The sequence below is a fragment of the Lygodium microphyllum genome, chromosome 10 (genome assembly GCF_053477565.2).
Source record: "Lygodium microphyllum isolate KBCC chromosome 10, Lygodium_microphyllum_v1.1.10, whole genome shotgun sequence".
Lineage (NCBI taxonomy): Eukaryota > Viridiplantae > Streptophyta > Polypodiopsida > Schizaeales > Lygodiaceae > Lygodium > Lygodium microphyllum.
Window position 1 is genome coordinate 4,155,620 of NC_141144.1, and position 26,493 is coordinate 4,182,112.

Genomic DNA, 26,493 nt, shown 5'->3' on the forward strand with positions numbered 1-26,493 from the left:
ATGGGGTGCATACCATGTCCCAACTTGACATGAGGTGAGTATTCATGTTGCAGCTTACATCTATGATTCTCAACCTTCCACGGCAATATTATTTCATGCTTAGCTACCTTGGCTATGGCTTCCTTGCAAACATGGTGTATTTCTTGTATTTCTTTGCAAGTATGGTATATTTCATAAATTTCCAGTTATATGTCTTGTTGTGAGAACTAGTATATTACATTGGTATCAGAGCATGGATTTTGATCCATGTGGCAAGTCATTTTCATGGTGGATCTAGTCACAACATGGTTACAGGGTAACCGAGAGGCCAAAATTTGGTCACAGGGCTTACACAATTTAAACTATGACTAGTGAAAGTATTCTTCAGCAAGTTGAGACCAAGTTGTGGAATTTGAAGGAGTCTAGAAGGAAAAATAGCGGGCGCAAGGCCATTTTAGTAGGTCATGGTCCATTTGAAGGTCATTTTGAGTCTTCTTAGACAAAAGGATAACCTACAATGACTAAATGAGGAAAAGAGGAACAGTTTGTGCAAATTGCACTGATTTCAGCCTCTTCTCCTCCACGAAAATTTCACTAAGGGACTACTTGTCAATGACAACTCTCACCTTCTTGATCATTCTTGAGCTTTCCAAACCCTGGCTATGGCAGATATATAAATGCTGTGAGTTTTTTTCTAAAATTTCTTCAAAGTATTAGAGGACTTTTGTTCTACCAAGCAACCTTGAGCTTCTTCAGCACTCATTGAACTGACATTGAAGATTTCTTACAAGATTAGAGTGCTTCTCTTGAAATGAGTCAAAACAGGGCAACCACTTGAATTTTCAAAATTTTTGAACTTTGAAGGATGTTATCATGGGACTTTGGTTCTTGATGCATCCTAAAGCTTCTATGCACGAGATTATATCAAGAATTCATGGTCTTGCATCAATATTACAAGAATAGGGCTTTTTCTTGGCATTGCAAGTATATAGGCAGCATACGTAAGTTTATATGCTTCAATGGAAGAGTTCTCTATCAAGGATTGAAGTCTTCTACCCTTTTTGATGCTTACCATTGATTCCCTTTCAAATTTACAGCCACATTTGGGCTACAAGGATCACTTCTATCAAAGTTTGTGAATATTAGAGCTTTGTTGAGGGAAAAATTGGAGTCTATGAGCTACATATTCATCATGGGGATTGGAATTTGAGGATATTCTTGGCTATATCAAGCGGAATATTAAGAATTTCAAGTATCAAATGGTAATTGGAACTTCCACAGTCATCTACTCCAACAATGAAAGAGATATTTCTAAATTTCACTCTTAATCCCTTTCATATCCAATTGCTTAAGCCATCCAATTGTTGAAAAGGGAGAATTAAGAGTAGTCCCATTTAAGAATTACCATTTGAGAGCATTTAGATCCAACTTAGAGTTGAATGATGTTGTGCTGAATTCCTTTTATCCATCTCAATAAAAATCAGAAGCAAATTGTTAATAATCTTCTCCATTTGTTGGAAACTTTATGCCTAATCATTACCTTGATTGCTTAATGGATTGAATGCAATTTGGCTGAGAGTAGAATCAAGTGGTAAGTGGAATAAAATTGTAAAGCGATGAGTCACTGTTGTAAGTATTCCTTACCTATCCCCATTTCGATTCCAGTCCTATTCCATTTCTGTTCTTGCATATCATGAAATGGCAAAATTTTGATTAAGCCATACATATCACACCTTAATTGTTAGAAAACTAGCCTTGCCATGTATATTCTGACCGAGAAAAAAGATCGAAGCCAGACAAGATAGCAAGACCAAAGAGAGGTGACCCTCCCTTGCTATTTAAGACTCCATAGGGATGCACAACCTGGCCCGGAAGGAACTTTGCACACCTTTCGGAGTTTCAGAGCCCATTTAGGTGCCCGTCCTGTCGTTTTATCCCTCACCATAGGTGGTGGACCACGGAAGACCACTTGGAAAAGAGTGGATGAAGATTTGAAGACTAGTGGTACCAAACAGGGTAGTTTGTGACATTCTGGTATAGATATACAAGTCATTCCAACAAGTACCTATCAATTGCATGTGTTTCTTGGATACCTACATGTACCCTATAGCCCATCACTAATCTATTAGTTGTTTCGGGAGTCTACAAGTACTACATAACCCATTTCAAGGTGAAACAAGGTTTCCATAAGGTGTTTATAGGTTGCAAGAATTCACAGGACAGGTTCACAGTTTCTATTACAGGAATTTCTGACATGAATTGATTTGGGAGCTTGATAGCTAGATTTGAAGAGGGGATATCAAAATTTTATTTAAATCAAAAATTTCAGTAATCGGACTCCAAGAGCAAAAGTTATAGCAAATTTTCTAACAGGGAGTCTAGTGGGAGTGCAGCTAGACATGCTGACAGGGGTGTACTGTTTGAGTTTATTTCACCCATATACCATATTGTAAGGTGAGATCTTGCTAAATCTATAGTACCCCTACTATATAAGCTTCCTTTGGATTAAGAAACTATTGGCATTGCTCCAGTACTAAGCAAGTTATTTACAGTTTTCTTCCCTACATTCATTTTGACAACACCTATCCAGAATGGCCAAAAACAAAAGAAAAGATCAAGTCATGGAGAACATTCAAGAACATATCGAAGAATATATCAATGATCAAAACAACACTAATGAAGCCCTTAATCATGACCAACAAGATGATGTTGTAAGCATTGGTAATTCTCATAGTGCACAAGTGGGTAATGATGGAAATCCCTTGTCTCACGAACCTTTTGAAGACTCTATGCTAGAGATGCGTATGCTAAGCATTGGGATGCATGATCATTATGAGAAACTATCCAAATCCTTGAAAAAGGTTCAAAACACATCCAACAAAGTGGATGAAGGACTTCATCAAGTTTACGAAGAGTGGATTTAAAGATGTAGTAGCAGCTATCAAGGACTTGAAGACTCAAACCACATCTTTTCCACCAAATGTACCCACTTCTCATATTGAAAATGCTTTAGCCTAGCCCTTCAATATGAAAGGAAAGGGGATTGATGAGCTTATAATGTCAACCTTTGAGAAAGGAGAGCCATCAACGTTGAAGAGTGCTCACTATCAACCACCAATGTCATCAAAGCATCATACCTATCCTCAATTCAATTCAAGACGTGAGGTTGCTTATGAAGAAGAGAAGAACTTAAAATAAGAAGAGAATGAGGAGTTTCATGGATGTGGCGCCTCAACAATTTCAAGCCAACCTATAATGAAAGGGAGTACAAAGAAAAGATTACCATTTCCAACTTGGGGATAATGCATCTCCAACGAAGTGGGAAGAATGGGTAAACAAATTAGAGATGTACTTCACACTTTTCCCTTCCCATGATGAAGCCAAGTTCTATTTTGCGGCACTCCATCTTAAAGGCTACGTGCATACATGATGGAGATATATGCAAATAGTTTGTCACAATTTTTCTTCTTGGGAGAATTTTAAGTAGGCAATGTTGTAAGTGTTTCTCTCTCTAATGGAAAAAGAAAGATTGCAAAGAAGATGGTATGGTCTTCAACAAAGGGGCATGTCCGTCTGAGATTACTCTAATATGTTTCTTAATCTTTCTGTGTACATTGAAGGGATTGATGATTTGACCAAGTTAAACAAATACATCTTTGGTCTAGATTCAACCCTCTCCTCGGAAGTAGGTGCAATGCAGCAGCCCAAGACAATGACAATTCATGAAGCCATTTTATATGCTGAAAGGTATGGGAAAAAATATAGAAGAGATTCAATGGGGGTTCAGCCAAAAAGTGCATGGTATTCATTACCTAATCAACCTTCAAGTACTGGAGCACATTTCAGCCAACAAAGGATGTTTATAGGCAAGAAGACAAGGGAACTAGTACCTACAACAGTAATTACATCAAGTTGCCTACATATCCAACGGTCTATGGATCAAAACCAAGTGAAGGAAATGGTTATAGGCCAATGGCTGAAGAAAAACAAAGCTTTGCAAGGGCTAAAAATGCACAAAAGGAATCTCAAAATAGCACTTACAGCAAGGTCCTTTCAAATGAACAAATAAGAGACATGAGGATCAAAGGGTTATGTTTCAAGTGTGGAGAAAAGTGGGCCCAAGACCATAGGATGAACTGCAAATCCAAAAATAGCAAGCTAAACTTTGTAATCATTGATGAACCGGATGAAGATGAAAGTGAAGAAGGGAATGTATTTCATGTGGAAGCAAATCCTATGGTTGAAGAAATGCATGATGAGGATGAAGAAAATAATGATTAATTTTGTGATTATGTGGACAGCTTTTCTTTTGATCCGGGTGGTTCTTTTTGTGCAATCTCTCATGATGCATGGACTAGTTGTAAAGGAGAAAACACCCTTAGACTTGGGGGGCTGATCAATGGAAGAACGGTTCATCTTTTGATTGATACGGGCATCACCCATAGCTTCATTAATACTAAATCTTTGCATGGATTGAGATTGCTTCCTCAACAAATGCAAGTTCCGTTGAAGATTCAAGTTGCTAATGGAGCTTATGAATCAAGTAATGAAGAATGCCTACACACTCCTATCACTCTATCTCCTTCATGTATTATGGAAGTGGACTTGATCACTTTGGAAATGGGTCCCATAGATATTATTATTGGTTGTGATGGGTTGAAAAGCATTGGAAATTTTTCTTTGCACTTGCAAAACATGCTGATGGAATTCCAATGGAATGGACAGCCTATAATATTGAAGGGCATTGGTCAAAAGCACTTGGAACTCATTTCTATGAAGAAGATGCGTAAAGAAATCAATGCACAGTCATGCATATTCACTCTTTTGCTTGCGAAAGTGGATGAAGAGCAGCCACCAAATAAGCCATCATCTTCTTCAAAGAAAAAGGATCAAAGAATGGAAGAGCTATTTGAGGATTACAAAGATTTATTTCGGCAACCATCATCTTTGCCTCCAAAGAGGGAGGTAGACCACCCCATTGACTTGCTGCCCAATACAAAACCCATCAACAAACCTCCCTATCGCTTGTCAAAGTTTGAAAGGGAAGAGGTGGAGATTGCTCAAGTCTTTTGTTGAAACTAGAAAGGGAGATTTTAGACTTTTTTTTTTAATCTTTCAATTTTCCAAATCAGGAGGGGAAGAGGATGATGGCAATGAATTGACAAAAAGGAGGGGGTGTTGTAATCTGCTCAACGTCTTCTTCTTATTATTATGCTTTTAAAAGCTTAAAGCTTTTTTTCTTTCTTTGCTTTAATCTTCCTCAATTCAAGTTTTGACTTGCTTGACTTGCCCAAGTTATTCTACATATCCAGTCTTAACTAGCCATAGCGATCATACACATGGCATTTTTCATGTAGAGGTATTCACAGTTGTATCGATTTAAGAGCTTGTTGGGATATGGGATATAGATTATTATATTCAAGACACTGCTTTTGATAGTTTAAGCTCTTCAAAATTAATGTATGAAAAGTTAGAAAAGTTGAAATATCACATCCTCTTCCCCTTAGAGGAATCGAAATATCCTCGTCTCGAATGAAATTGGGAGTATTGGTTACATAGTGATTTTTCATCAACGCAGGTGGCATCCTCCTCAAGATAGTCTTTCCACTAGATGAGATACTCTCTAAGGGTTTTACTTCTTAGAACCTTCTCTCGCTTGTCAAGTATTCTATCCGATTGAAGTTCGACTCCATGACTTGGCATCAAAATATTTGTTGGTTGTTAAGTACATGATCAAGGTTAAGAACATAGGCTTTCAATAGACTAACATGGAATACATTATGCACTTTCAAGTTGTCAAGGAGTTGTAGCTTATAAGCATTAGGTCCTAGAAATTTTAGTACCTTATATGGTCCGCAATATCTAGGACTTAGCTTCTTGAATTTCCCTAAAGATAATCAACTTTTCTTTGGGCGAAGTCAAATAAAAACCATATCTCCTTGTTTGAAAACGTGTTTTTGTATTTGTCGATCAGCATATGCTTTTTGTCGATCCTTGAAAGCTTGAATATCTTGGAGATAGCTTTTACTTTGCTAATCCATTTCTTCCAATATTTATTTAAATACTTCTATCCATAAGGTAGGATCAAGAAAACTTAGTGAAGTAAGACAACCTTGCCCATACTATGCCTGGAAAGGATTTATTTGAATACTTTGATGATATCATGTATTGTAGGCAAATTCAACAAAGGATAGGTAGTGGATCCACTACTTAGGTTTCCTATTGCAATAAGCTATAAGTATATTCTCAATAACTTGATTAACCCTCTCCATCTAACTATCGGTTTGGGGATGGTAAGCAATACTAAAGCATAACTGAGTTCCTAAATCTTTGAATAAACTCATCCAAAACTTTAATGTGAAGAGAGAATCACAATCACTGATGATTCTCTGGGGGGTAATCCATGTAATCTAAAAATTCCATCAATGAAAAGTTTGGTAATATCGAAAGCCTTATAATTGATTTTTACAAGAATAATGTGCATAACTTTTGTTAGCATATCAATGAATACCATAATGAGTTATACCCTCCTTGTACTGAGGGTGATCCAACTATGAAGCCAATGTTGCTATATTCCTATTTCATTTGAAGATGTCAAGTGGCTAGAGCTTGCTTGGCAACTTGACATGTTCAACTTTAATTCGCTAGCAGTTTAGGCATTTGGTAACATACTTAAGTACATCACCCTTGACTTTCTCCCAGTGAAGCCTTTTCTGACTACATTAAGAGTCTTAGCGTATCCACGATGACCCAAAAATGGAGAATCATAAGCTTTCCAAAGTATTTCTTCTTGAGTTTCTGACTTGCAAGAATCTATAGCCTTGTCTTGAAATAGAAAAGCTCCTCATTTATGGAGAAATCCTGATATTTAGACTTGAGTTTTAGCTTTGTATCCTTAATGGAGACTTCTCTTAGCATTCTTTGATAGCCTAGATCCTTCACTACTTTTTCTGTGGTCATTTCTATGATAGGATTATTGGGCATTGAGATCATTGTGGCAACAATTCCTGCCCTAGAGGGTTCCTCTAAGATTAGAGTACTGAGAAATGATTTATGGCTTAAGGCATCCGCAACCACGTTTTCTTTGCATGGTCTATATTTGATTTCAAAATCAAATTCTTGCAAAATCTTGATCCATCAACATTGCCTTACGTTGAGGTTTGGCTGAGTGAAAATCCACTTTAAGCTTTTGTGCTCAATGACTAAGGAAAACTTATTACCAAGTAGATAGTGTCTCCATAAATTAAGGGCATGAATTACAAAAAGTAAATCTAGATCATGCATGGCATAGTTCCTTTTATGGATCTTTAATTTCCTTGAAGCATAGGCTATTGGATGTCCTTCTTACATAAGCACACATCCCAATGCAAGAGAGCTTATGTCAATTATAACTTTGAACTTCTTGCTTAGGTCAAGTAGCCTTGAAATAGGGGCAATTATCAAACTATGCTTAAGCTTTTCAAAGTTCGACTATTCAATAGATGTGCATATAATGGTGACTTGCTTCTTGAATAGATTAGTGTGAGAGGTGCAACGATCAAGGCATAGTCTTTAATGAAGTCTCTATACCAACATGTTCTGCAGTTCTTTGGCCATTGTTGGAGGTGGCCAATATTGTACATCATGCCATTTACCGATACTATGAGCCCTAAATATTCAATCTGCTTCTTGAAGAAAGCACATTTAACACTTATTAAGGAATTTGAAAATTTCCATACGCTTTGGGAACCCCCAATACCTTTATTATTTGACCACCGGCTCTCACCCAGCACTCCAAGCACAAAACTAGGATACCGAGCAGCAAAATATATGCTTGGATCTTTGCTCCTCACCATGAAACCTACAAATACACCTCTCTTGCCATGAATACACACACACAAAAGACTCAAGACACACCCTCACTGATCAAGAAACAGGGTGTAATTGGGGTTCTTGGGAAAAAGTGGTTGAGGAGGTTGGAGCATGGCAGATTGTGGTGCCTCTTTAACTTCTCTCTTTCTTCCTTTCCAAATCCTCTTTGTCCATCCTTCTTCTTGCTCTTCCTTTGTGCTGTAACTATGAATCTTGAATGTGTAGAGGAAGAAGAGAAGCATCCTAATCTACCTTAAGCATATTCATTGAGTGCTTAAGTATCATCATCCTTCTTGATCATGGTAAGGCTATGTGTACACAAAGACTAAAGTAGGAGCCTTATGTGTTGCATGTATTCTAGGCAAGATTCCTAAGGTTATAAAATAAAAGAACGTATGCAATGGCTTTTATAGTTCCAAGCCAAGCATTTACAACGGTAAAAATATATATCAATGAAGTACAACTTAGATGCAATAGCACAAACTTTTTTTATAAAGTGAATAATTTGTTGATGTAGAGCCACATGCTTTTAGCCTTTTTTGTCACAAAATTGGAGGCTATCAACCACATGGTCAAATGGTGTTGTCTTACTTAAAGATGAGGTCTATCCTAAATACTATACAAGCTACCTTCCCAAATCCTACTTTCAAATATGGATCAAGATTTAGCCACGTGGTCAAATATTTATCATTTATTTGAAAATTGTACTTGAAAATTTTCCAACTTCTCTAATATGGTGCTATTCCTTCTTTTCAACATACAACTTGTGATTTCTCATTGTTTAAAGAACTATTTGCAGTTGTGGTTTCATGGTCCTTTTCATCCTTGGAATATGTTAGGATATCATTGAAAAAGACAAGGACGAAATCATCAAGATAAGGTCTAAAAATATATTGCATCATCCTGTTGAAGGTCGCAATAGCATTCATTAATCCAAATGACATCACAATATGTTCACAATGATCGTTCCTTGTGTTAAAGGCAGTTTTAGGGATGTCTTCCTCCTTGATTTTTATTTGATAGTTGCGTGATTTGAGGTCGATCTTTGACTCATCCAAGCTACTATTGAGAGTAGTTAATTATTGAAATTAAAAAATGAGATGATTGGGATGTTGTATAACATATCTAAAGGGCTCATAAGAAATACAAAGCAATTGCACACTCAAGAATAATTTTGAGTTTTTTATGTTAGTCCCAAATAGTGCATGAAGACTTTTTCATACCTCTTTTGTTATTTTGGTAAGGTTGAGGTGATAAAGAAGATTATCAAAGAGGCCAAGCCCCGTGATAGCTAGGGCACTATCATCCTTTTCAAGGCAGTCTCGATAAAGGTGCATGTGCTCTCAAACATACTTTACTTCTTTGGTAGAGATGACTTTCCATGCGCCTTGTATCACAATGAGCTACATCCTTGTCTTCCATATCAAGAATCCAACATCAATAACTTTTTGATGTGTTGATAATAAACACCATGATGTGTTTCTTGATAGCAACATTGCTACTTTTTCTCTTTTTCTACTACTACTACTATTAACATCACTTATAAATAGCAAGATAAGCTAAGTCATATGAGGACATCTATTGTTATTACAATGGGTAAACTCAATACATTGAGGGCTAGATTGAGTCAACACATCTACTAGTCATAGCAACCACTCATGACTTTAACTAAGCTAATAGTAAAAAGACCTTCAAACATGTGGTGCAGGTGTGATGGCTTCCAATTGAGGCACGAGCAACTCTACCAAAGCAACCATAACAAACAATCTATTAAGGAGTAGAGACAACAGCAGCAAAGATGATGACATTGATTATGCATGGAGGAAGTAGCTTATTGGTGACGAGCATTGCTAGCACAATAAATTTGGGTGCAATTGGAAGTCAATGTGCTTAATGATGAGCAACATTAGTGAGTGGACAAGAGGCAACTTGGAAGATAAATTTACCTTAAGTACAAGCTAAAAAACTATCATACAACAAGCTAGAGCAAAGGCACAAGTAACATAAAAGTTTGAAAAAAATGGTAAAATGGTAATATATTAAGATAAACAGAGTTGCAACAAGTGACCTACTAGCACATAACAAAGCAACGATAGCTGTGCAAGTATGTGATGCATATGAGACAGAAGATGTCACAAGGATATGTAATTTTTTATTATTATTTAAACACTTAAGTTTAGGCATTTTAGTTGTGCAAATGTGAGGCTTACATGTGATTAAGCTAAATGTATATCACAATGATAGATAATCCTAGCTTGAGCAATGGGGAACATTGATAGAAGTTGTGGTGCATAAGCACCAATAAGATACCTAAGTCAAATCTTACTCAAGGATATTACTAGCCCCTTGGAAAACGGCTTACAATATCATGAGCATTAAGGATTTAAATTATTTGAGACCCTAGACCAAGTTTTGTGAGAAGTTTCGATGCTTTCAAGTTTAAAGAGGTTAGAGTATCAAATTAATATTTAGGTAGCAGTTAATGTTATTTAAAATGAAAGCAAGGCTAAAGGGCTATGCAACTCAAATTTACACATGGTCCCAAAATAAAAATGGAAATTTAGCAAATTTCAAGTTCATGTCTAGAGTAAAAATTAGCAAGAAAATCCTAATTACAATAAGATTACCTTAACCTTAGCAATTTTTTGGATTGAAAATAGAGAATAACTACTATGCAAGCATTTTTCTCATTGAAAAGTTTGATAATTTTCTCTAATAGAGTACTCATCTTCTTTCTCAATAAATCTACTTTTCTTAGTCCTAATCTACTATTACAAACCTCTCTTCAATCTAAATACTTGGAAAGCAATCCCTCTCATATCCAAAGCAAAGCCCCACTCTTCATGGGGATTTGTGTCAATCCTTAATTGTTCAACAAGAGTTTAAAATTAATGTGAAAACAAATATTGCAAGAGACAATGAATGACTTCGATACTACTAGAGGTTAATGTGATAAGAGCTAAGGTGGGTAAAGCTCCATGGTGGAGAGAAGAAAAGAGAAAAGGGGAGGGGGATGGGTGGAGAGAGAAAAGAGAGAGAGAGAGAGAGCTCTTGCACATACACCGATGTGGATAGATTGATGTGAGAGTTTGATGGCATAAGGGATTAGAATATAGCATTGGGACTTTCCAAACCCTAATCTTAAGTTAACATAAATACTCAGGTGCAATCACACACTCATACATTGATGTATGTTCACACTTACGTAATTGGTAGATATAACTAATATCTATTGAGTGAATAAGTTCTTGTTTATTACTTATTGGTTTTAATTTGTAGTGCTAGAACACTTGTTAGAAACTACATAAAGAAGATCATTGAAGACATTGTTGAACATGACAACCCTAACCCTAAGATCATATACATAAGTGTATTCACACGCTTACACATTGATGTGTTCACACTTATGTGAATCGTAGATTATAACTAACATCTATTGAGTAAATAGGTTCTTGTTTAATGCTTATTGGTTTTAACTTGTAGTGTTAAAATACTTGTAATAAGTTGCATAGATAAGATCATTGAACACATTATTGAACATGACAAGCCCTTTAAGTATCCAATTTAGGAGATCCCACAATAGAGTGACAATAACAAATGTGGATAGAGTGACTGGAAACATTTATAGGACTATAGATACAATGTTGTTAAATTAGGCATTGAATGTAAACTTTTCTTTTTTCTCTAGATGTTTAGGAAATGCTTTGCTTGCAGTTGACTTGTTACTATACTTTGCTATACTATACCTTGAATCATACATGGGGTGAATCAAGGAGAGATGTATTGCATTGATCTTAGACAAGGCAATTGCACATGTTGATCTACACTCCCCTCTTCCATAAAAAATTGCTAAGGACCAAGTGGACCCAATGGAGCCAAAATTTTATCTTCCAAAGCCAACTAGCAATAGCAAGGGTAAGAGCAAGTCAATCACCAAAAAAAAAAAAGTAAAAGCAAGTTTGAAGAGAAAGGAATGCCAAAGTTCTCTCTTGTGAAGTCCAATCTATCCCCTTTGAAGTCTAAAGAGAAAAAAGTTCCCTTGAAGTTTGCATTCTTCAAGATGATTTTCTGCAAAGAAACCTCTTTACTTTAAATGAAATGGAGGGAGAATCTAAAGATCTAGAGAAGACTCACAAATGAGAAACTAAAGCGCAAAAAAAATGAAAGGATATTATATTTATTCCTATTTCTTTGCTATTGTAGTAAAGCATACATTATATTCCTAAGATAAAATTATTCTTGTAAATAAACAATGCTACCCCAAGACAACAAGCGACTGCATTGATTGCAAATTTCATAGACCAACAATCAATCTTGGAGACTTTCTCACAAAAAATCTCAAATTTCTCTCACATTTCAACATTCTCTCACCTTATCCAATCCATTCTCAAGTTATCTCAATATTTCTCAACCATTTGGAGCAAATCTTAGTGAAATTTGATATATAATTGTGAAAATTTTAATGTATCTTCAAAAAATAAAGTTTAGCAACCACCTTGGGACCCACGTCAATGGTCAAGGGCATAATACATTGAAATCAACACCTAAAATTCAAGGATTTGAGATGATAGCTCATCCATTGTGAATTAGGACAACATTTGTCCCATTTGTGGTTCCATTAAAGCAAATCCATTATCCTACAAAACCAAAAGTCTACCCCAGTATAGCAAGTAAATGATTAATTTGTATCTTTTAATATACATATAAATATTACGTAACTCATATGATAAAATAAAATCCTTTCAGATATATATATCAAATACTTTGTTTATGAAAAATTTTACCAAATGTTTTTTTACATCAATACCAATGAGCAAAAACAGATTATCAATTGCTTATATATTCTTGGTTCAAAATTTACAATAGTAAAATGGTCTACACAATTAACCTTAAACTTATATCCAAGAGTTGTATTGTCTTGTCAAAAATCCCAAGGTATCTCTAAAATCTTTTAATATCCACTAGAAAGGAACAATAACCTCCTTTTTTTCTTCACATGGAATAACCCGCACCTCAAATTTGAAAGGCACCCATTCTACATCAGTATCTAAAAGATATGTAGTGCAAATGGTAGCTCACATGATACAATGAAACTATTTTAGATATGTGAATCAAATACTTTATTTATGAAAGCATATTCACTTTTTTATGAAACCTTTGCCAAATGTTTATTCACAACACTGTCAAAAATAAATCATTCATTGTTTATATATTCATTGTTCAAGACTTACAACAGTAAGAGGTAAATAACTCAAACAATAAAAATAGCATTCACATCTTTTTCCAATTGTAGCACCATTAACCTTAAACTTACATATAGGAGTTATATTGTCAAGCAACTCTCAGGTATCTCTATTCTTTGATATCCAATGAGAAGTAACATTGATATTTTTTTCTTCATGTGAAATACCCTACATCTCAAGTCTAAATGGCATGTATTATACATCAAAATCTCAAGGATTCTAAATACCCAATGTAAGCCTACATCCTCTATAATCAAAGCCCATAGTAAAAGACTATCAAGAGATATTGTAAGACAACTAAGGACTAGAGTCTTCATTCATTGCATGCAGATTACTCTTAATGTAGATAACCAAATCTCTTCACATCTTAGTAACCAACTCCCAAGAATCCTTATGAAACTCGAGCTATCCATTTTGGGCCAGCATTGAAGCATTCTCTTAAGATTGGAAGTATTTCCTCTTTATCTTCCACCATGGATAGCAATGAAGCTTTAAAATCTCTTCTATTTTGGTGAAATTGAAGGGGTTTTCAACATCTACTTGCTTCTAGGATTGTGATTAAGGCCCAAGAGCAATTACTTCACCAACATTGCATCATTCTATCAAGATTTGGAGCTTTCTAGGGCAACAGTAGACAAAAAATGACACTCAATAGCTCTTAAATAATTGAGAATTTTATCAAAGCAATGATTAATCTTGACAAGAAGCAACAATACATCAAGCATTGAAGATTTAGACCTCTTTGAAGAAGGGAATTAATCAATTGGTTCTCCATCAACATTGTTCATTGTTTATTAAGAGGTACATTTGATTCTATTCTCATCAATCTCTCTTTGCATCCATTTGATTGGCCTTTTTCACTTACTGAAGAGAAAATTAAGAGGCATCCATTCACATTGAAACAATATATATGGCTCATCCTAGGACTGAATTTGATTATGCTTGCATCTCTCTATCTTGCCCATAAATTTCAATGCTTCATTGATGCTCAAATTGATTCATATCTATCATTTTGTGCCCAATATTGATCTTACTCTGTCTGGGTGATTCTTGATCACTAAGATAGAAAAACATTCCATGATGGTAAGTGAGAAATATGTTGTAAAGCAATGAGTCATTGCTAAAGGGTAATTCCCTACTCCTTTTCTATCTTATTTCAACCTCTTGTACTATCAATTCTCGTATCTCATTGAAGAGCACAAAGAGTCATTTCAATCCTTGCATATCATTCATGTCTGATTAGAATTAGCATATACTTACTATGTCTATGATTCCCGCAAGGAAAAATAAATGTTAGATGAACTGTGAGGCAAAAGAGAGGTGACTCTCCCTTACATCAACGATCTCAAAGGGGTGCACAATCCAACTTGAGGAGGAAATTCACACACCCCTCAAGTCTTGAAGCCCATGTAGGGAGCCCATTATACACCTTCCCTCACACATATACAATGATGTTGAGTATTAAGACGCACAATATTGTTGAAGATTCAGCCACATCTCAATCTCCACAAGATATTACAAATGTTACAACCATTTGAGCAAGGCTTACAAGGGTTATAGACTAGAAGAAAGCATGGACAAGACATTGCAAGATCATTATAGGCATTTGCAAGTACATAGTTCATCCTTGAGAATAAAGTACAAGTGGTGCAAGTTACCTATTCAAAATCCTATAGGGCTTGGTAGTAAAAGAGTACTTACAAGGTCTATATGCTAAAACAAGGCCGAAACGGGATTCTAAACCATTCCGAATAGCACAAAGAAATTGATTCCAAATCATTACCATTCTAACAAAAAATGGACATTATAACTGGCCAGAGGATTTTATCACGAAGATATATATAGTCAGAAATCACCTCAAACGGGCGCTGATATCAAAAGATACTAACCATTTTTTTACCTATTGGTCACTATGGACAACATCTATCCTACATAACTCAAAACAAAAGAAATGATCAAATTTTGAAAACTACAAACAAGAATATAAGGACATAACAATCAAAGCCTAATGGATCAAATATTGACCCAAACCAACACCAAGTCAATAAAGGTACAAGTGCAATAAATGCTCAAAACAATCACCAAGAGAATGCAAAATTACTTGTGTCTCAAGGTTCCAATGATTACCAACAACCATCTAAGAAGCTTAATAGCATAAATGTGAGGCTTCTTGGAGGAATACGCTTGATAAATGCATCAATGGCAAAAATGGACAATAAGTTTGATGAGCCCATTGCTGTCATTAAGGGTTTGGGTAGTAAAATGCAAGAATCTCAACCAATAGTTGACTCTATTTCACCCCAAAATGATCCATTTTCAACTCGACTACCTAACCCAACTATTTTTTAGAAGGGAGAACCATCGAAACTTAGAGACACATATCAACCTAGGAACAAGTCTAGGCTACAATTCAATCAAAAGAATGATTCTAGACATGAAGAGGATACAAGAGTTGAAGAATACAAACATGGGTATAATCCCTTGTACGAGTCCTTCTATACTCAACTTGCTACCTTACCAAGGGGTGTAAAAGTAAATCTTCAAGATAGACATAATGGAAGAAGGCCTATCCATGATCAAGTACCTAGAGAGCATCAATCACTTGATTGACCCTCTAATCATGGTACCTAAAGAGCATCAATCACTTGACTTGCCTTCTAATCATGGAATTGGTCAAACCTTTCCTCATGGTTTTGACAATAACCAAAATGGGTAGCCCTGTTACAAGTAAAACTCATGGAATAAAAAGTCATGGAGACAACAATTGTATAGACAACTTGATCCACATTCACAACCACCCTACAATGGTCGGGACTACAAAGAGAAAATCAACATTACAAACTTCAAGGGAGATAATTCTTCGCCTGCGAAATGGGGAGATTGGATTAATAAGCTCAAAATGTACTTTACACTCTACCCTAAGAACAATGAGGTAAAGATTTATCATGCAACCCTTCACCACACTTCATACAAAAGATCGAGAAAGGGTTTAGTGTATGGGAAAAATTCAAGAGAGTAATGCTTGATGTATTTGTGTCTCCCATGGAAAATGAGATGTTACAAAGGTGGTATGATTTGAAGCACTCAATCTTGCCATGTATGTAGAGAGAATTACAAATTTAGCAAAGCTAAATAAATACATTTATAGGCTTGATTTACACCTTTCTTCGAAGGTTGGTGCCATGTAGCCCAAGAACATATATGAAGCAATTCAGCTTAATAAAAGACATAGTCAAAAATATAGAAGAGAAGTGTCTTCTTTTCAACATAAAATTGTGGGAAGCTTACCTTCAAATCGGTTTTCAAGGTTGGGACAACAATTCAACCAACAAAGGGAGCCATTTAGACAAGAGGTTTCAAAACTCTTACAACAAAGTTTCAACATTTCCTATAGTCTATGGTGCAAAACAAGGAATGAATTTTAGGCCTAATGCTAAAATGGTATCAAATTTTAAAATGACAAATTCTTGTGAAAAATCTACAACCAATAATGCACAAGGAAAGCATGTATCTAATAATAGATTGACAGAGATATAAACTAAATGCTTATGCTTCAAGTGTGGGGAGAAGTGAATCCCTAACCATAAGGCCAAGTGCAAATCAAAGAGTGCTAAAATCAACATGATCATAAAGGATGAACTAGATGAAGAAGTAAATGAGAACAAGTTGTTTCAAATGAGATCTATGCCTACATTAAAGGAGCCACATAAAGATGAAGAAGCTAACAAATGAGAAGTTTTATGATCCTATGGACGAATTTCCTTTCGACTCAGATGGTTCTTCTAATCTCTCAAAAATTTAACCAAGGAGATGGCGCATTTGACTAATGAACCAAAGATGAAGTGCTTGATGAAGCTTAATCACAAGCTGACAGCCATCATACGTGCATACGTCCATGTGGACATTGGAAGGCCAACACCAAAGCACACAAAGCTCATAGCTGAACCCCTGACGTGGGACGAGCAACAACATGTTTGCTCTCGCTATGTAGCTATCGCTGAAGAAGTCATAAAGGACATCCCAAAAGCCACTGCTAGAGAATTGCACTTGATACCCTCACTCTATATTGCTCAATATGAGATAAACAAGGAAAAGCTCGAAGCAATCAAACGAAAAGGGAAAGGACAAGGTAACTTTGTGCAGAAATGGTACTCCAACTGGCAGCCAAAATTGGCCACCAACTAATGACACTCACTGAGCAAAGAAAAGCCCTTTGGACATCAATACATGATCCCATGTATGTTGCCCCAAACTCATTAAGAGTGTTGGCAACAATCCATCAGGTCTAGCTTTTTGAGACTATCCAAAAACATCCCTTGTATGTTAAAGTGCTTCTAAAAGAATATCTACACGTGGCTAGCAGACTAGGAGTAGGGAGCATGATACTTGATGAAACAGAGAATACTGAGGCCCAACCAAGCGCATCAACAACTGACCTAGTTCAAGGTCTTGAATCTTTAAAGGATACACCTCGATTGCCCAAGAAAAAGAGGAGAAAACAACGAAAGCAACGGCAGTTGCAAGTGGCTGTAGACACCAAGAAGATTGAAACCAAGAGTGCTGAAGAGCTAAGGAATAAAGCATCAAGTCCACCTATGAATGAACCCATTGCTATCTCTCCTAATAGTGGTGAAACCTCAAACACATCCGTGTATTCTAATAAGTCAAAGCAATCATTACCATCAACGATTGCTTATAACACTCAATCCACTGACAATAGAACTTGCATTGACCAATCAAGAGTGGATACAATACTATCACAACAGGTTGACAAAACTATATCAGCCACATCCGAGGAGAACCATGACACAATAACAGCAAAGCCTCAAGAGAAACATGAAAACTCCGAGTACACAAGCAATCCTAGCATTGACCAATCTTCATCATCTAGGCCTGAGCCCCCAACTATGCTAAAGCCTAGGGAAACTCCCATAACCTTGCATGAGATAGCAATCAAGCAAGCCTTCATAGAACATAGAAGTATCACAAAGTGCTTGATCGAGTTGGAGACTAAACTCAAATTATTCGCACGTACTTACGTCCTTGTAAACATGGGCACATTCCTTAAGAAGCAGCTTGAGGAACATTTGTCATATCCGTTATCCTGGGAAGAGCAAGAATATCTTAACAAGCACTATGACAAGCTCTTACATGAACACATGCAACTCATCTTTGACGAGGAGGCCGACAAACTACGCTTACCTGTGACATTCAACAGAGCTCTTTGCCAACCAAATCTCTTAGAGATAGAGCAACTAAAGCAACAATCAAAGGGTAAGTTAATTTGAAAAACGTTGGATTGAAAACCGCGCTACAGTGGCCAAACTTGGAGCCCAAATTGTAATAATCTCAAAGGAGCAATTGGCCAAATGGCGGTCTCAAAGAGACCCAATCTATGTGGCACCAACTTTCTTTCAAGTACTAGCTATCGTTTGGGGTATGGACTTAGCCTGAACGAGCCAAGAGAACTCTTTGGGTAATAAAATTCTCACTGAGAAGAAGCTACATGTTGCGAGTAGACTCAAACAAGGTACCATGCTACTCTATGTTGCAAAACATATGTTGTTATTGAGTAGGCTGCCACGATTACTAGATACATGTGCCACACTCCAGTACAATCCTAAGTTCTACAATTGGTTTTTATCCTCACGAAGTGACATGGATACATAAACGTGTATATAAATAAGCAATGAGTTTTGTGACTGTGTATAGATAATACTAAAAAAGCAAAGCCAACACACACAAGCAATGATAATCAAGCGCAGGTGATATGCATCGAAGTCAACACCATGGGATTCAGATAAGTGATGTATCTTTGAGGTGCACCTGTTCATTATGGTTGAAGCATATAACTAGCATGTACTCTCACGAGTTGCCAAGTGAATGCAAGACGACACAGGTTTCTATATGAAAGCGTTCAATGTCCAAGTCACCACAACCCCACCAACCCCACAAAGAACCATTATGGAGAAAGCGACAGAAATACCAAGAACAAAGAGCTATGACGAAATCCCCACAAGAAAAGAAAATCACCCCTGCAAAAAGCACACATTGCATTTTAGCATGGCCCAAAGCATAGTCATCGGCCACTCTCTCTTTCTTGGCCAAACTCTACATTCGAGTAGGAGCCACGCTCTCAGCAATGACAAATGTTTCTTCATCAACCAGTGTCTTGAACAATTGTTCCTCCAACATCGAGGCTAGTAACACAATCATCTTTGTAATATCCATTTTTCATAGTCTTTAAATCTCGACATTTCTCAATCCAAATGAAAGACTAATAGCCTCAATATATTGCATTGGTTGTATTCATTTTATCAAAAAAAAGAATTTAAAAAAAGAGAAATTTAAAAGAAAAATATTAAAAAAACACTCACAATCACAGCATAGCACTTAGGGGTCCTCAAATTAAGTATATCTGGTGACCTTGGTTGGTTGGATCCATCCCTAGTCCCGTAGCCCTTTACACATCCCCCACAATTATTCAGGACACATCACTGGCAGAACATACCTAAGAAGCTTGTCTCACAGACCTGTCACCTTGACCCATTTGCACAATTCTTTTTCGCACTCCATCTCAATATCATTGCAATCAATAGTGGTGAGCAAGGTATGAAAGACGATGGAAAATACACCGTACTCTTCAAATAATACACGTAGCCACCAGCAGCTACCAAAAGCTCAGGCGTCAATGAGCTCAATTATGCTACATCGTACTGTCAAATCACAAATGATGTCTCAAGAAGCCTTCGAGTGTACTTCTCCTCAATATCGATAATTTTTTTCACCCCATTGAACCCTTGTTTCATCTACACATTGCTACAAGAAACCAGACCAGTAGTCTTCTAACTACATAATATCTAAGTATGCATGTACACTTACATAATATTTGCACCACAATCTATATACAGTTTGGGTCCTCAAGTGCAGGACAATACTCAATCTATCTCCCAAACTAATCAAACTACATCTTGTGCATGATAAAAAGATTAGCACTACCCCCAGGAAGAGACCACATAATATGAGAGGTTTTCAATTACAAGTATTGAAGACTCCAACGAAAATACCATCAACTCTTCATCAACACTCAACTTTGAATTCTTATCATTTATCATCCTACAAGCCCACCAAAGAATCGTCGCCCTACAAAATCCCCAAAACATGAACACATGTGCCAACCCATAAGTGCAATTCCCAACAAAAACTAGCCTTATCACCAACTTCAATAACCCTATCACCAACCAATCAAGCCAACAAAGTGCCACCAACCACCTTCATCCTCACCACCACCAAAATTCCTCCAAGGCAAACCACAGCAGTCCCTTCCACCCACATCTTCAGTGCATGCCAAAGCCTACTACCTACGACGTTGAGTGTCATGGGATTGGCACTCGTCTAAGAAGGGGCTAATGTTAACCCTCAGACGAACAAGATGAAAAATCCAAAAAATCTAAAGCAGAAGACAAGGCCAAGGAAAAAGTAAAAAGGAAGACGAAAGCACCCCAAGAAAAATATGAAAACACAAGAAATACAGAAAAGTCCTAAATCAAGGAGAAAGATGCACAAGAAAAAGCGCAAGTCAACACTTTTGCAAAAGAGCGCAAGACGCACCATGATTTATTTTAAGAGCGATAGGCTCTCACCCATGGGTCTTGGCGGTTGAGCTCGCCTCTACAGTAGTGGCTGATTCTCTTTCTCATATGTGGGCTTGTAAAGTTTCAACTTATGATTACATAGTGATTAGATTAAAGAATTACAATAAGCTTACCTTTTAGATGAAGAGCTCATCCATATTTTTCAAAAATTACAAGGTCTTATGAAAGATAACTCACATTATCAACTTAAAAATAACATAATCTCGTTAAATGGTAAGATTGACATTCCCTCTACTTCTTTTACACGAAAAATTATGGAGGAGTTGCATTCTTCACCTTTAGCTTGACACCTTGGAATTTTCAAAACCTATGATAGAATCAGTAAAACCTTTTACTAGAAAGGATTGTGGAAAAATATCAAAGATTTTGTCATGAAGTACATGCCTTGTCACTAAAATAAGGATAGCACCCATAAGCCAGGTGGTTTGTTGCAGTCATTATCTATTCCTACCAGCAAATAAATGCACATTACCATGGATTTCATTACAAACTTGCCTACTACCAAAAAGGAATAGAATAGTATATATGTGTGGTGGATAGACTCACCAAGGCAACCCATTTCATTCCAACCAAGACCCAATTTACTGCTTCTCAAGTGGTCATTCTGTTTATGGAGCAAATATTTAGATTACATGGATTATCACAGAGGTGATTGTTCATGATAGAGATTCAAAGTTCATGAGTAACTTTTGGCAAGTGATATTCACATCCATGGGCACTAAATTGACTCTCTCTATAGCATATCATCCACAAATTGATGGACAAACAAAAAGGGTAAACAAGTGATTGGAAACTTATCTTTGTCATTTCTATTATGATGTGCAAAATTCATGGGATTATTAGTTACACTTGGTTGAGTTTGCCTACAATAACTCCACTCGTACTAGCATTAGAGTTTCACCCTTTGAGGCTATGTATGGTTATAACCTTATCTACTGTCATCTTCAATGAAAGAATCAATCCTCATGGGAAAGAAAAATTGAAAAGAATGCAGACCCTTCTTCAATAGTGTAAGATGAATCTTAAAAAAGCCCAAGACCAAATGAAAATATATGCAGATGAGAAGAGACGACCCTTATAGTTCCAAGAAGGAGAATTAGTTTTGTAAGGTGCCTAAGTGTCGGTATTCTACTTTGAAGGATGGATCCACTAACAAGCTTATTCACAAATTTTATGAACTCTATAGGATCCTGAAGCGCATTGGAGACTTGGCATATAGACTGAAGCTCCTCTCTTCCATTAAGATTCGTAATGTATTTCATGTTAGTCAACTCAAGCCTTTCAATGGTGATCATGTTGATACAGTTGATAAGCTGCCACTTATTGATGAAGGACTTATTCATTACATCCCAGAGACTGTCATAGGTTAGTGTGAGAAGAAGCTTCACTCTCGCTCTATCATTGAATATGTGATCAAATGGAGAGGTTTACCAGCTGAGGAAGCTTCTTGGAGACTGATTCTATACTAGATGAGTTCCTTATCTACGAGACACATTGGTGGCTAAAGCATATTGACTATGGAGCCAATTTTGATGCAGACAGGGACTTGACAGTAGATTGTTTTAGAACAATTTTTAGTCTATCTAATTTTCAAAATTATGCCACCTATATAAGATCGAAGTACTCTTCAAGAACTATGTTTTGACATGTGGTACACTTCGTTTGGATACTTCTACCAAAAGTTATTGCAGATTTGATTCAATAAGATATGTTCTTACAACAAGCTATCTACTTCATTTTGAGTCCATCATTTGAAGACTTTAAGGCTTCAAGTACTTTTGAAGTGCTCTTGATCTTGTATAGAGCTGAGGCTTTCTCTCATCCCTTCATTTCAATCCATGTCTTTAATATTTCATTCATTTTCCTATTTGTATGGTTGAAAACAAAGTAATACTCTATTCCATCCATCCTTTTCCAATCCTTGTAAGTTTGTTTTTTAGGGCAAAAACCTTTGGAACAATATAGATTATAAGATGCTAGAAAGAATAGGTGTTTAGAGTGAAAATATTAGTAATATCATATCAAACTGACATAGGTATAAAAGGAAGGGACATGTAATTTTTCTACCTTTCGAAAACATTAATACATTACTATCTCTCTCCTCATTTATTTGCTCACAGCTTCAAATGGCTTCTCACTACTTTTTGTCTTTCTCTCTCTATTTCTAGTCTTTCTCTCTCTTTTGCACTTTTCTCTCTTTTGCAATCTTGTATCTCCTCTCTCTCACACAAATTCACTTCTTGACATATATCAAATACATGTATGCCATATGTACCAAGAGAAGCAATGACATGACTAACCATGGCATGAAACATGAATCCACCAAAAAGTATCCCAAATATCCCATATTTGGATATATACATTACTATCCAAAAGGCATAATGTTTGCACTTCCAATATTTCCATGCATCCATTGTCCTTGACCTAAGGAAGCATTTGCATTAGCTTGTGTATTGCATTGGGTGCATTAAAAGGCAGCATCACGTCTACCTTTGATGATACATAGATTTAGTATTTGAAACCTCTTGTTCTTGCTGATTTTCAACATTGACATGCATTAAAGTCCCAACTTCATGAACAATACTAGCAATTACAACATGCTACCCATGCTAAGAGTCTTTTCCTAGAGTCCAAGTGTAGTGATCACACCAAAATCTAGATGTAGCACAAATGAGCCATTAAGTCTTCTTTATGAGGCTTCTTAACTATCTCAAACTAAGAGCACCTTCACACCCGATCACCAAGTGACCCATAATTGTAACCCATATTGCAGTTGCATATCTTCAATGCCCCAAAGACATAATAACCAATAGGATTCCTTGACTACCCTAGTCTAAGGACACATTCAAACCCGATCATCACCGAGTGACCCATAATTGTGTCACATATAACATCTGATTGCTCCCTTTAGAAGCTAAAGGTCAAGATCATCCTCGACACTTGCATCATTTGTGAGTTTGTCACCAATCTATTTAATAGAAGGGCTTCATAGAATCAAGTTGCCATTTCAGACTCAATCAATGCCCATACAAGGTCCTTCTTTTACCTTTACTATATTAATGCATCCTTTGTGAGTTTGTCACCAAGCCACTTAATAATGGGTCTTCTTAGAATCAAACTACCCTTTGGGACCGTCCTAGTCTTTTTTATATTCACTACACTAATTCAATCATGGTTTTGAAGTAAATTTCTTCTAAAACCCATCCAAAGTACGTAATCTCATGAATTTATTTTGTATAACTAACATCACTTTTAGAAGTCCCATACTTGAAAGAAGCGCATAATCCATTTCAAAAGCTAGACAAAAGTGTCTTAACCCCAAGATCTATAATTTGCAATTAACTTCTAGCCTTATTTGAATCCATTTCAAAAGTTAGACAAAAGTGCCTCAATCCCAAGATCTATAATTTACAATTAACTTCTCACATTATCTGAATCCTATTCTTTCAATAAAAAGTTCTACAAGAAAAAAAAGGAATGAAAACTAAAACATCCTAATTTAAAGTGGAAGATCGCTTGACAACCTAAAATATAAGCTCAAAGCTGAAATGCTTGCGATAAAAGCTAGATAGTAAAACATGAAGAGACTGAAAGTTCTAGGTAAGCACATCAACACAACATGATCAATCCTAGAGCCACAAGGCTAAAGCTTCTCCTTGAATTTATCCTCATTCTATGCTAGGTGGTGTGATATCTATAGGACTTCTTACAACCATGGTAAAAATAATTAGCTATCATCACAAAGTGTTGGTGCAACATTTTCTTTATGTGAACATCGATCATGCAAACTTTACCCGAGTGACGTTACTACATCATGTCCTCTGTGCTTCGTTTTTACCGGCAAAGCTGAAATGTTCTGGTTTTCCCAATTGTCTAGAGGCTGCCTCTACATTCCTAATTGGAGGTGCATTAGATTTAAGTGTTCAAGGATTTTGCATTTCGAAAGTCCTTTAGATGTATCTGAGGCAACATAAGCTTGGGCTCTTTCTTCTTCCATTACAAAATGGCTGTTAATTTTCACTTAAGGTGCTCAAGACAACACGGGACACTAATCATAGAAAGAGAAACGTTTGTTTCCAAGAAAAGCTAGCAGTCTCTTGCTTCTCGGAGATTCAGAGTTTTAGGAGGAGCAGCTTGAGCAATTCAAGTCAGGAAAGAAGATTGCAAGCTTCCCTATTTACATAAGAAGCTAGCCCGCACTTTTGCCTTGAAGTCCATAGGGCATGAATTTTGGGTAAGGATGGCCAAAGAAATTCAACAGCTTCAGCTTCAGGTTAAGATCAATAATCTGCAGCAGCAGGAAGTTATAGCAGATTCTGGCCACTGACCATCATCAGGAACCCTTATATCTAGATAATCTTCCTCACCGATTCTCTCTCAAGATCTCCAATAGAGAATCCCATTACATACAACATTTTACCAGAAATACGGAAGAACATGTGCAGTGATTATCCTGAGAGACTTCAATCGAACATGTGCAAGCGATGATCCTGAGACACTTTAAGACCCCGACTTTACCCGGGGGTTGCGCACAGAGAGAGAAAGGAGAGGGGGGGTGGGGATGGGGGATTACCTCTGGTTATCCAGAGATGGAAGAAAAGGGGTAAGCCTCGTATCTGATGGAGCAATCCACGAGCTGGACGCGCGCGCCTTCAGCACGGCCGCAGGTCTGCGAGAGGACGCTGGCCGCGTTTGCAAGGCAGGATGCGCAGTCGGGAGGACCCACAGCACAGCGGCCTTCGCCATACACGAAGTCTGTGGGCTCTGGTGAGATGTTGCGGTACGACAGGAACTTGCCTTTGACCTTTTCTGCATCAGATGCTTCGTGCAGGATGTCCGACAGCACATACTGCACGTTTCGGTCGAAGGGAGTGCCCGGCGCGTACATCCGCGAGTTGCACAGAGCCTGCTTCACCGTCACATTTGGCTCCCCTTCCACTGTCACGCCGCCATCGTCAGCTACCATCATCGTTATCACTATCATCATCAGCAGTTTCTTCTTCCTCGTCATGGTTCCTCTGCAGAGCGTCCCCTCCCCTCCCCTCCTCCGTATCGTCAGAGGGCAGGATCTCTCGCCCCGCGCCTCCTCTCCTTTTGAACTGCCGCCCACTGCAATTGTAATGGCGATAATGCCAAGGCTTCATATTCAAAAATAACAATGATCGCATCAACCAGATTGACGAGTGTAGCCAACTTTAGGTAGTGCTATTCTGTTTACTGTTTTCATTTGGCGTTACGCGCCTAAAGTCGTAAAGGCGTGTGTCAAGTGACAATCCTCTCTCTCTCTGTCTCTCTCGTCCCGGTGATGATGGATATTTGCTTTGTAACAGTTGTAGCTTCAACGGGCTTTCAATATGGCAGGCCTCTCTCTTTGTCGAGCTTACATGTACTATGGTGAGACTATCTCTCCAACCATAGGACCATAGGGTCCTCCTTGTCTTGTAGAAATCGCAATTGTAGAGCCAAATGTCATTGCCTTAAACACCATCCTATGTGCATATTTAGTAGCTACCCACCTTTGTCGATGCTCTATCATTGTTGGCCATGTGACCATCATGTGGTTGTTCCCAATTTTACAAAGCACAATAATAATTTTCCTAGGTGTGCTGCAAAGAGTAGGGGGAGTGAATGGAAGGGCTATGAACATGGTAGTTCTCAAATAAATTGACTTGTGATGCAAGAGAACGACTAGTGAAGGGAAAAGAACTTGCAGGAGGATATGAAAATTGCAAAATAGTAACATAAGAATGGAGTCACTTGTTGTT

At 37.1% G+C, this 26,493-nt stretch overlaps 1 protein-coding gene across 10 annotated transcripts in view; it reads right to left on the minus strand.

The window, feature by feature from the left end:
• The window catches only part of LOC148029657 (antifungal protein ginkbilobin-like protein), a 56,045-nt gene extending 29,927 nt beyond the window's left edge, over positions 1–26,118 (minus strand). For 2 of the 10 annotated variants that reach the window (XM_087685904.1, XM_087685907.1), the window contains exon 1: positions 25,302–26,118. In XM_087685904.1, the coding sequence (XP_087542030.1) occupies positions 25,308–25,739 (432 nt within the window). In that variant the 5' untranslated portion in view covers positions 25,740–26,118 and the 3' untranslated portion in view covers positions 25,302–25,307. The other 8 variants (XM_087685906.1, XM_087685909.1, XM_087685903.1 and 5 more) reach the window with 8 other exon arrangements.
• Between the last annotated feature and the right edge of the window lie 375 nt (positions 26,119–26,493).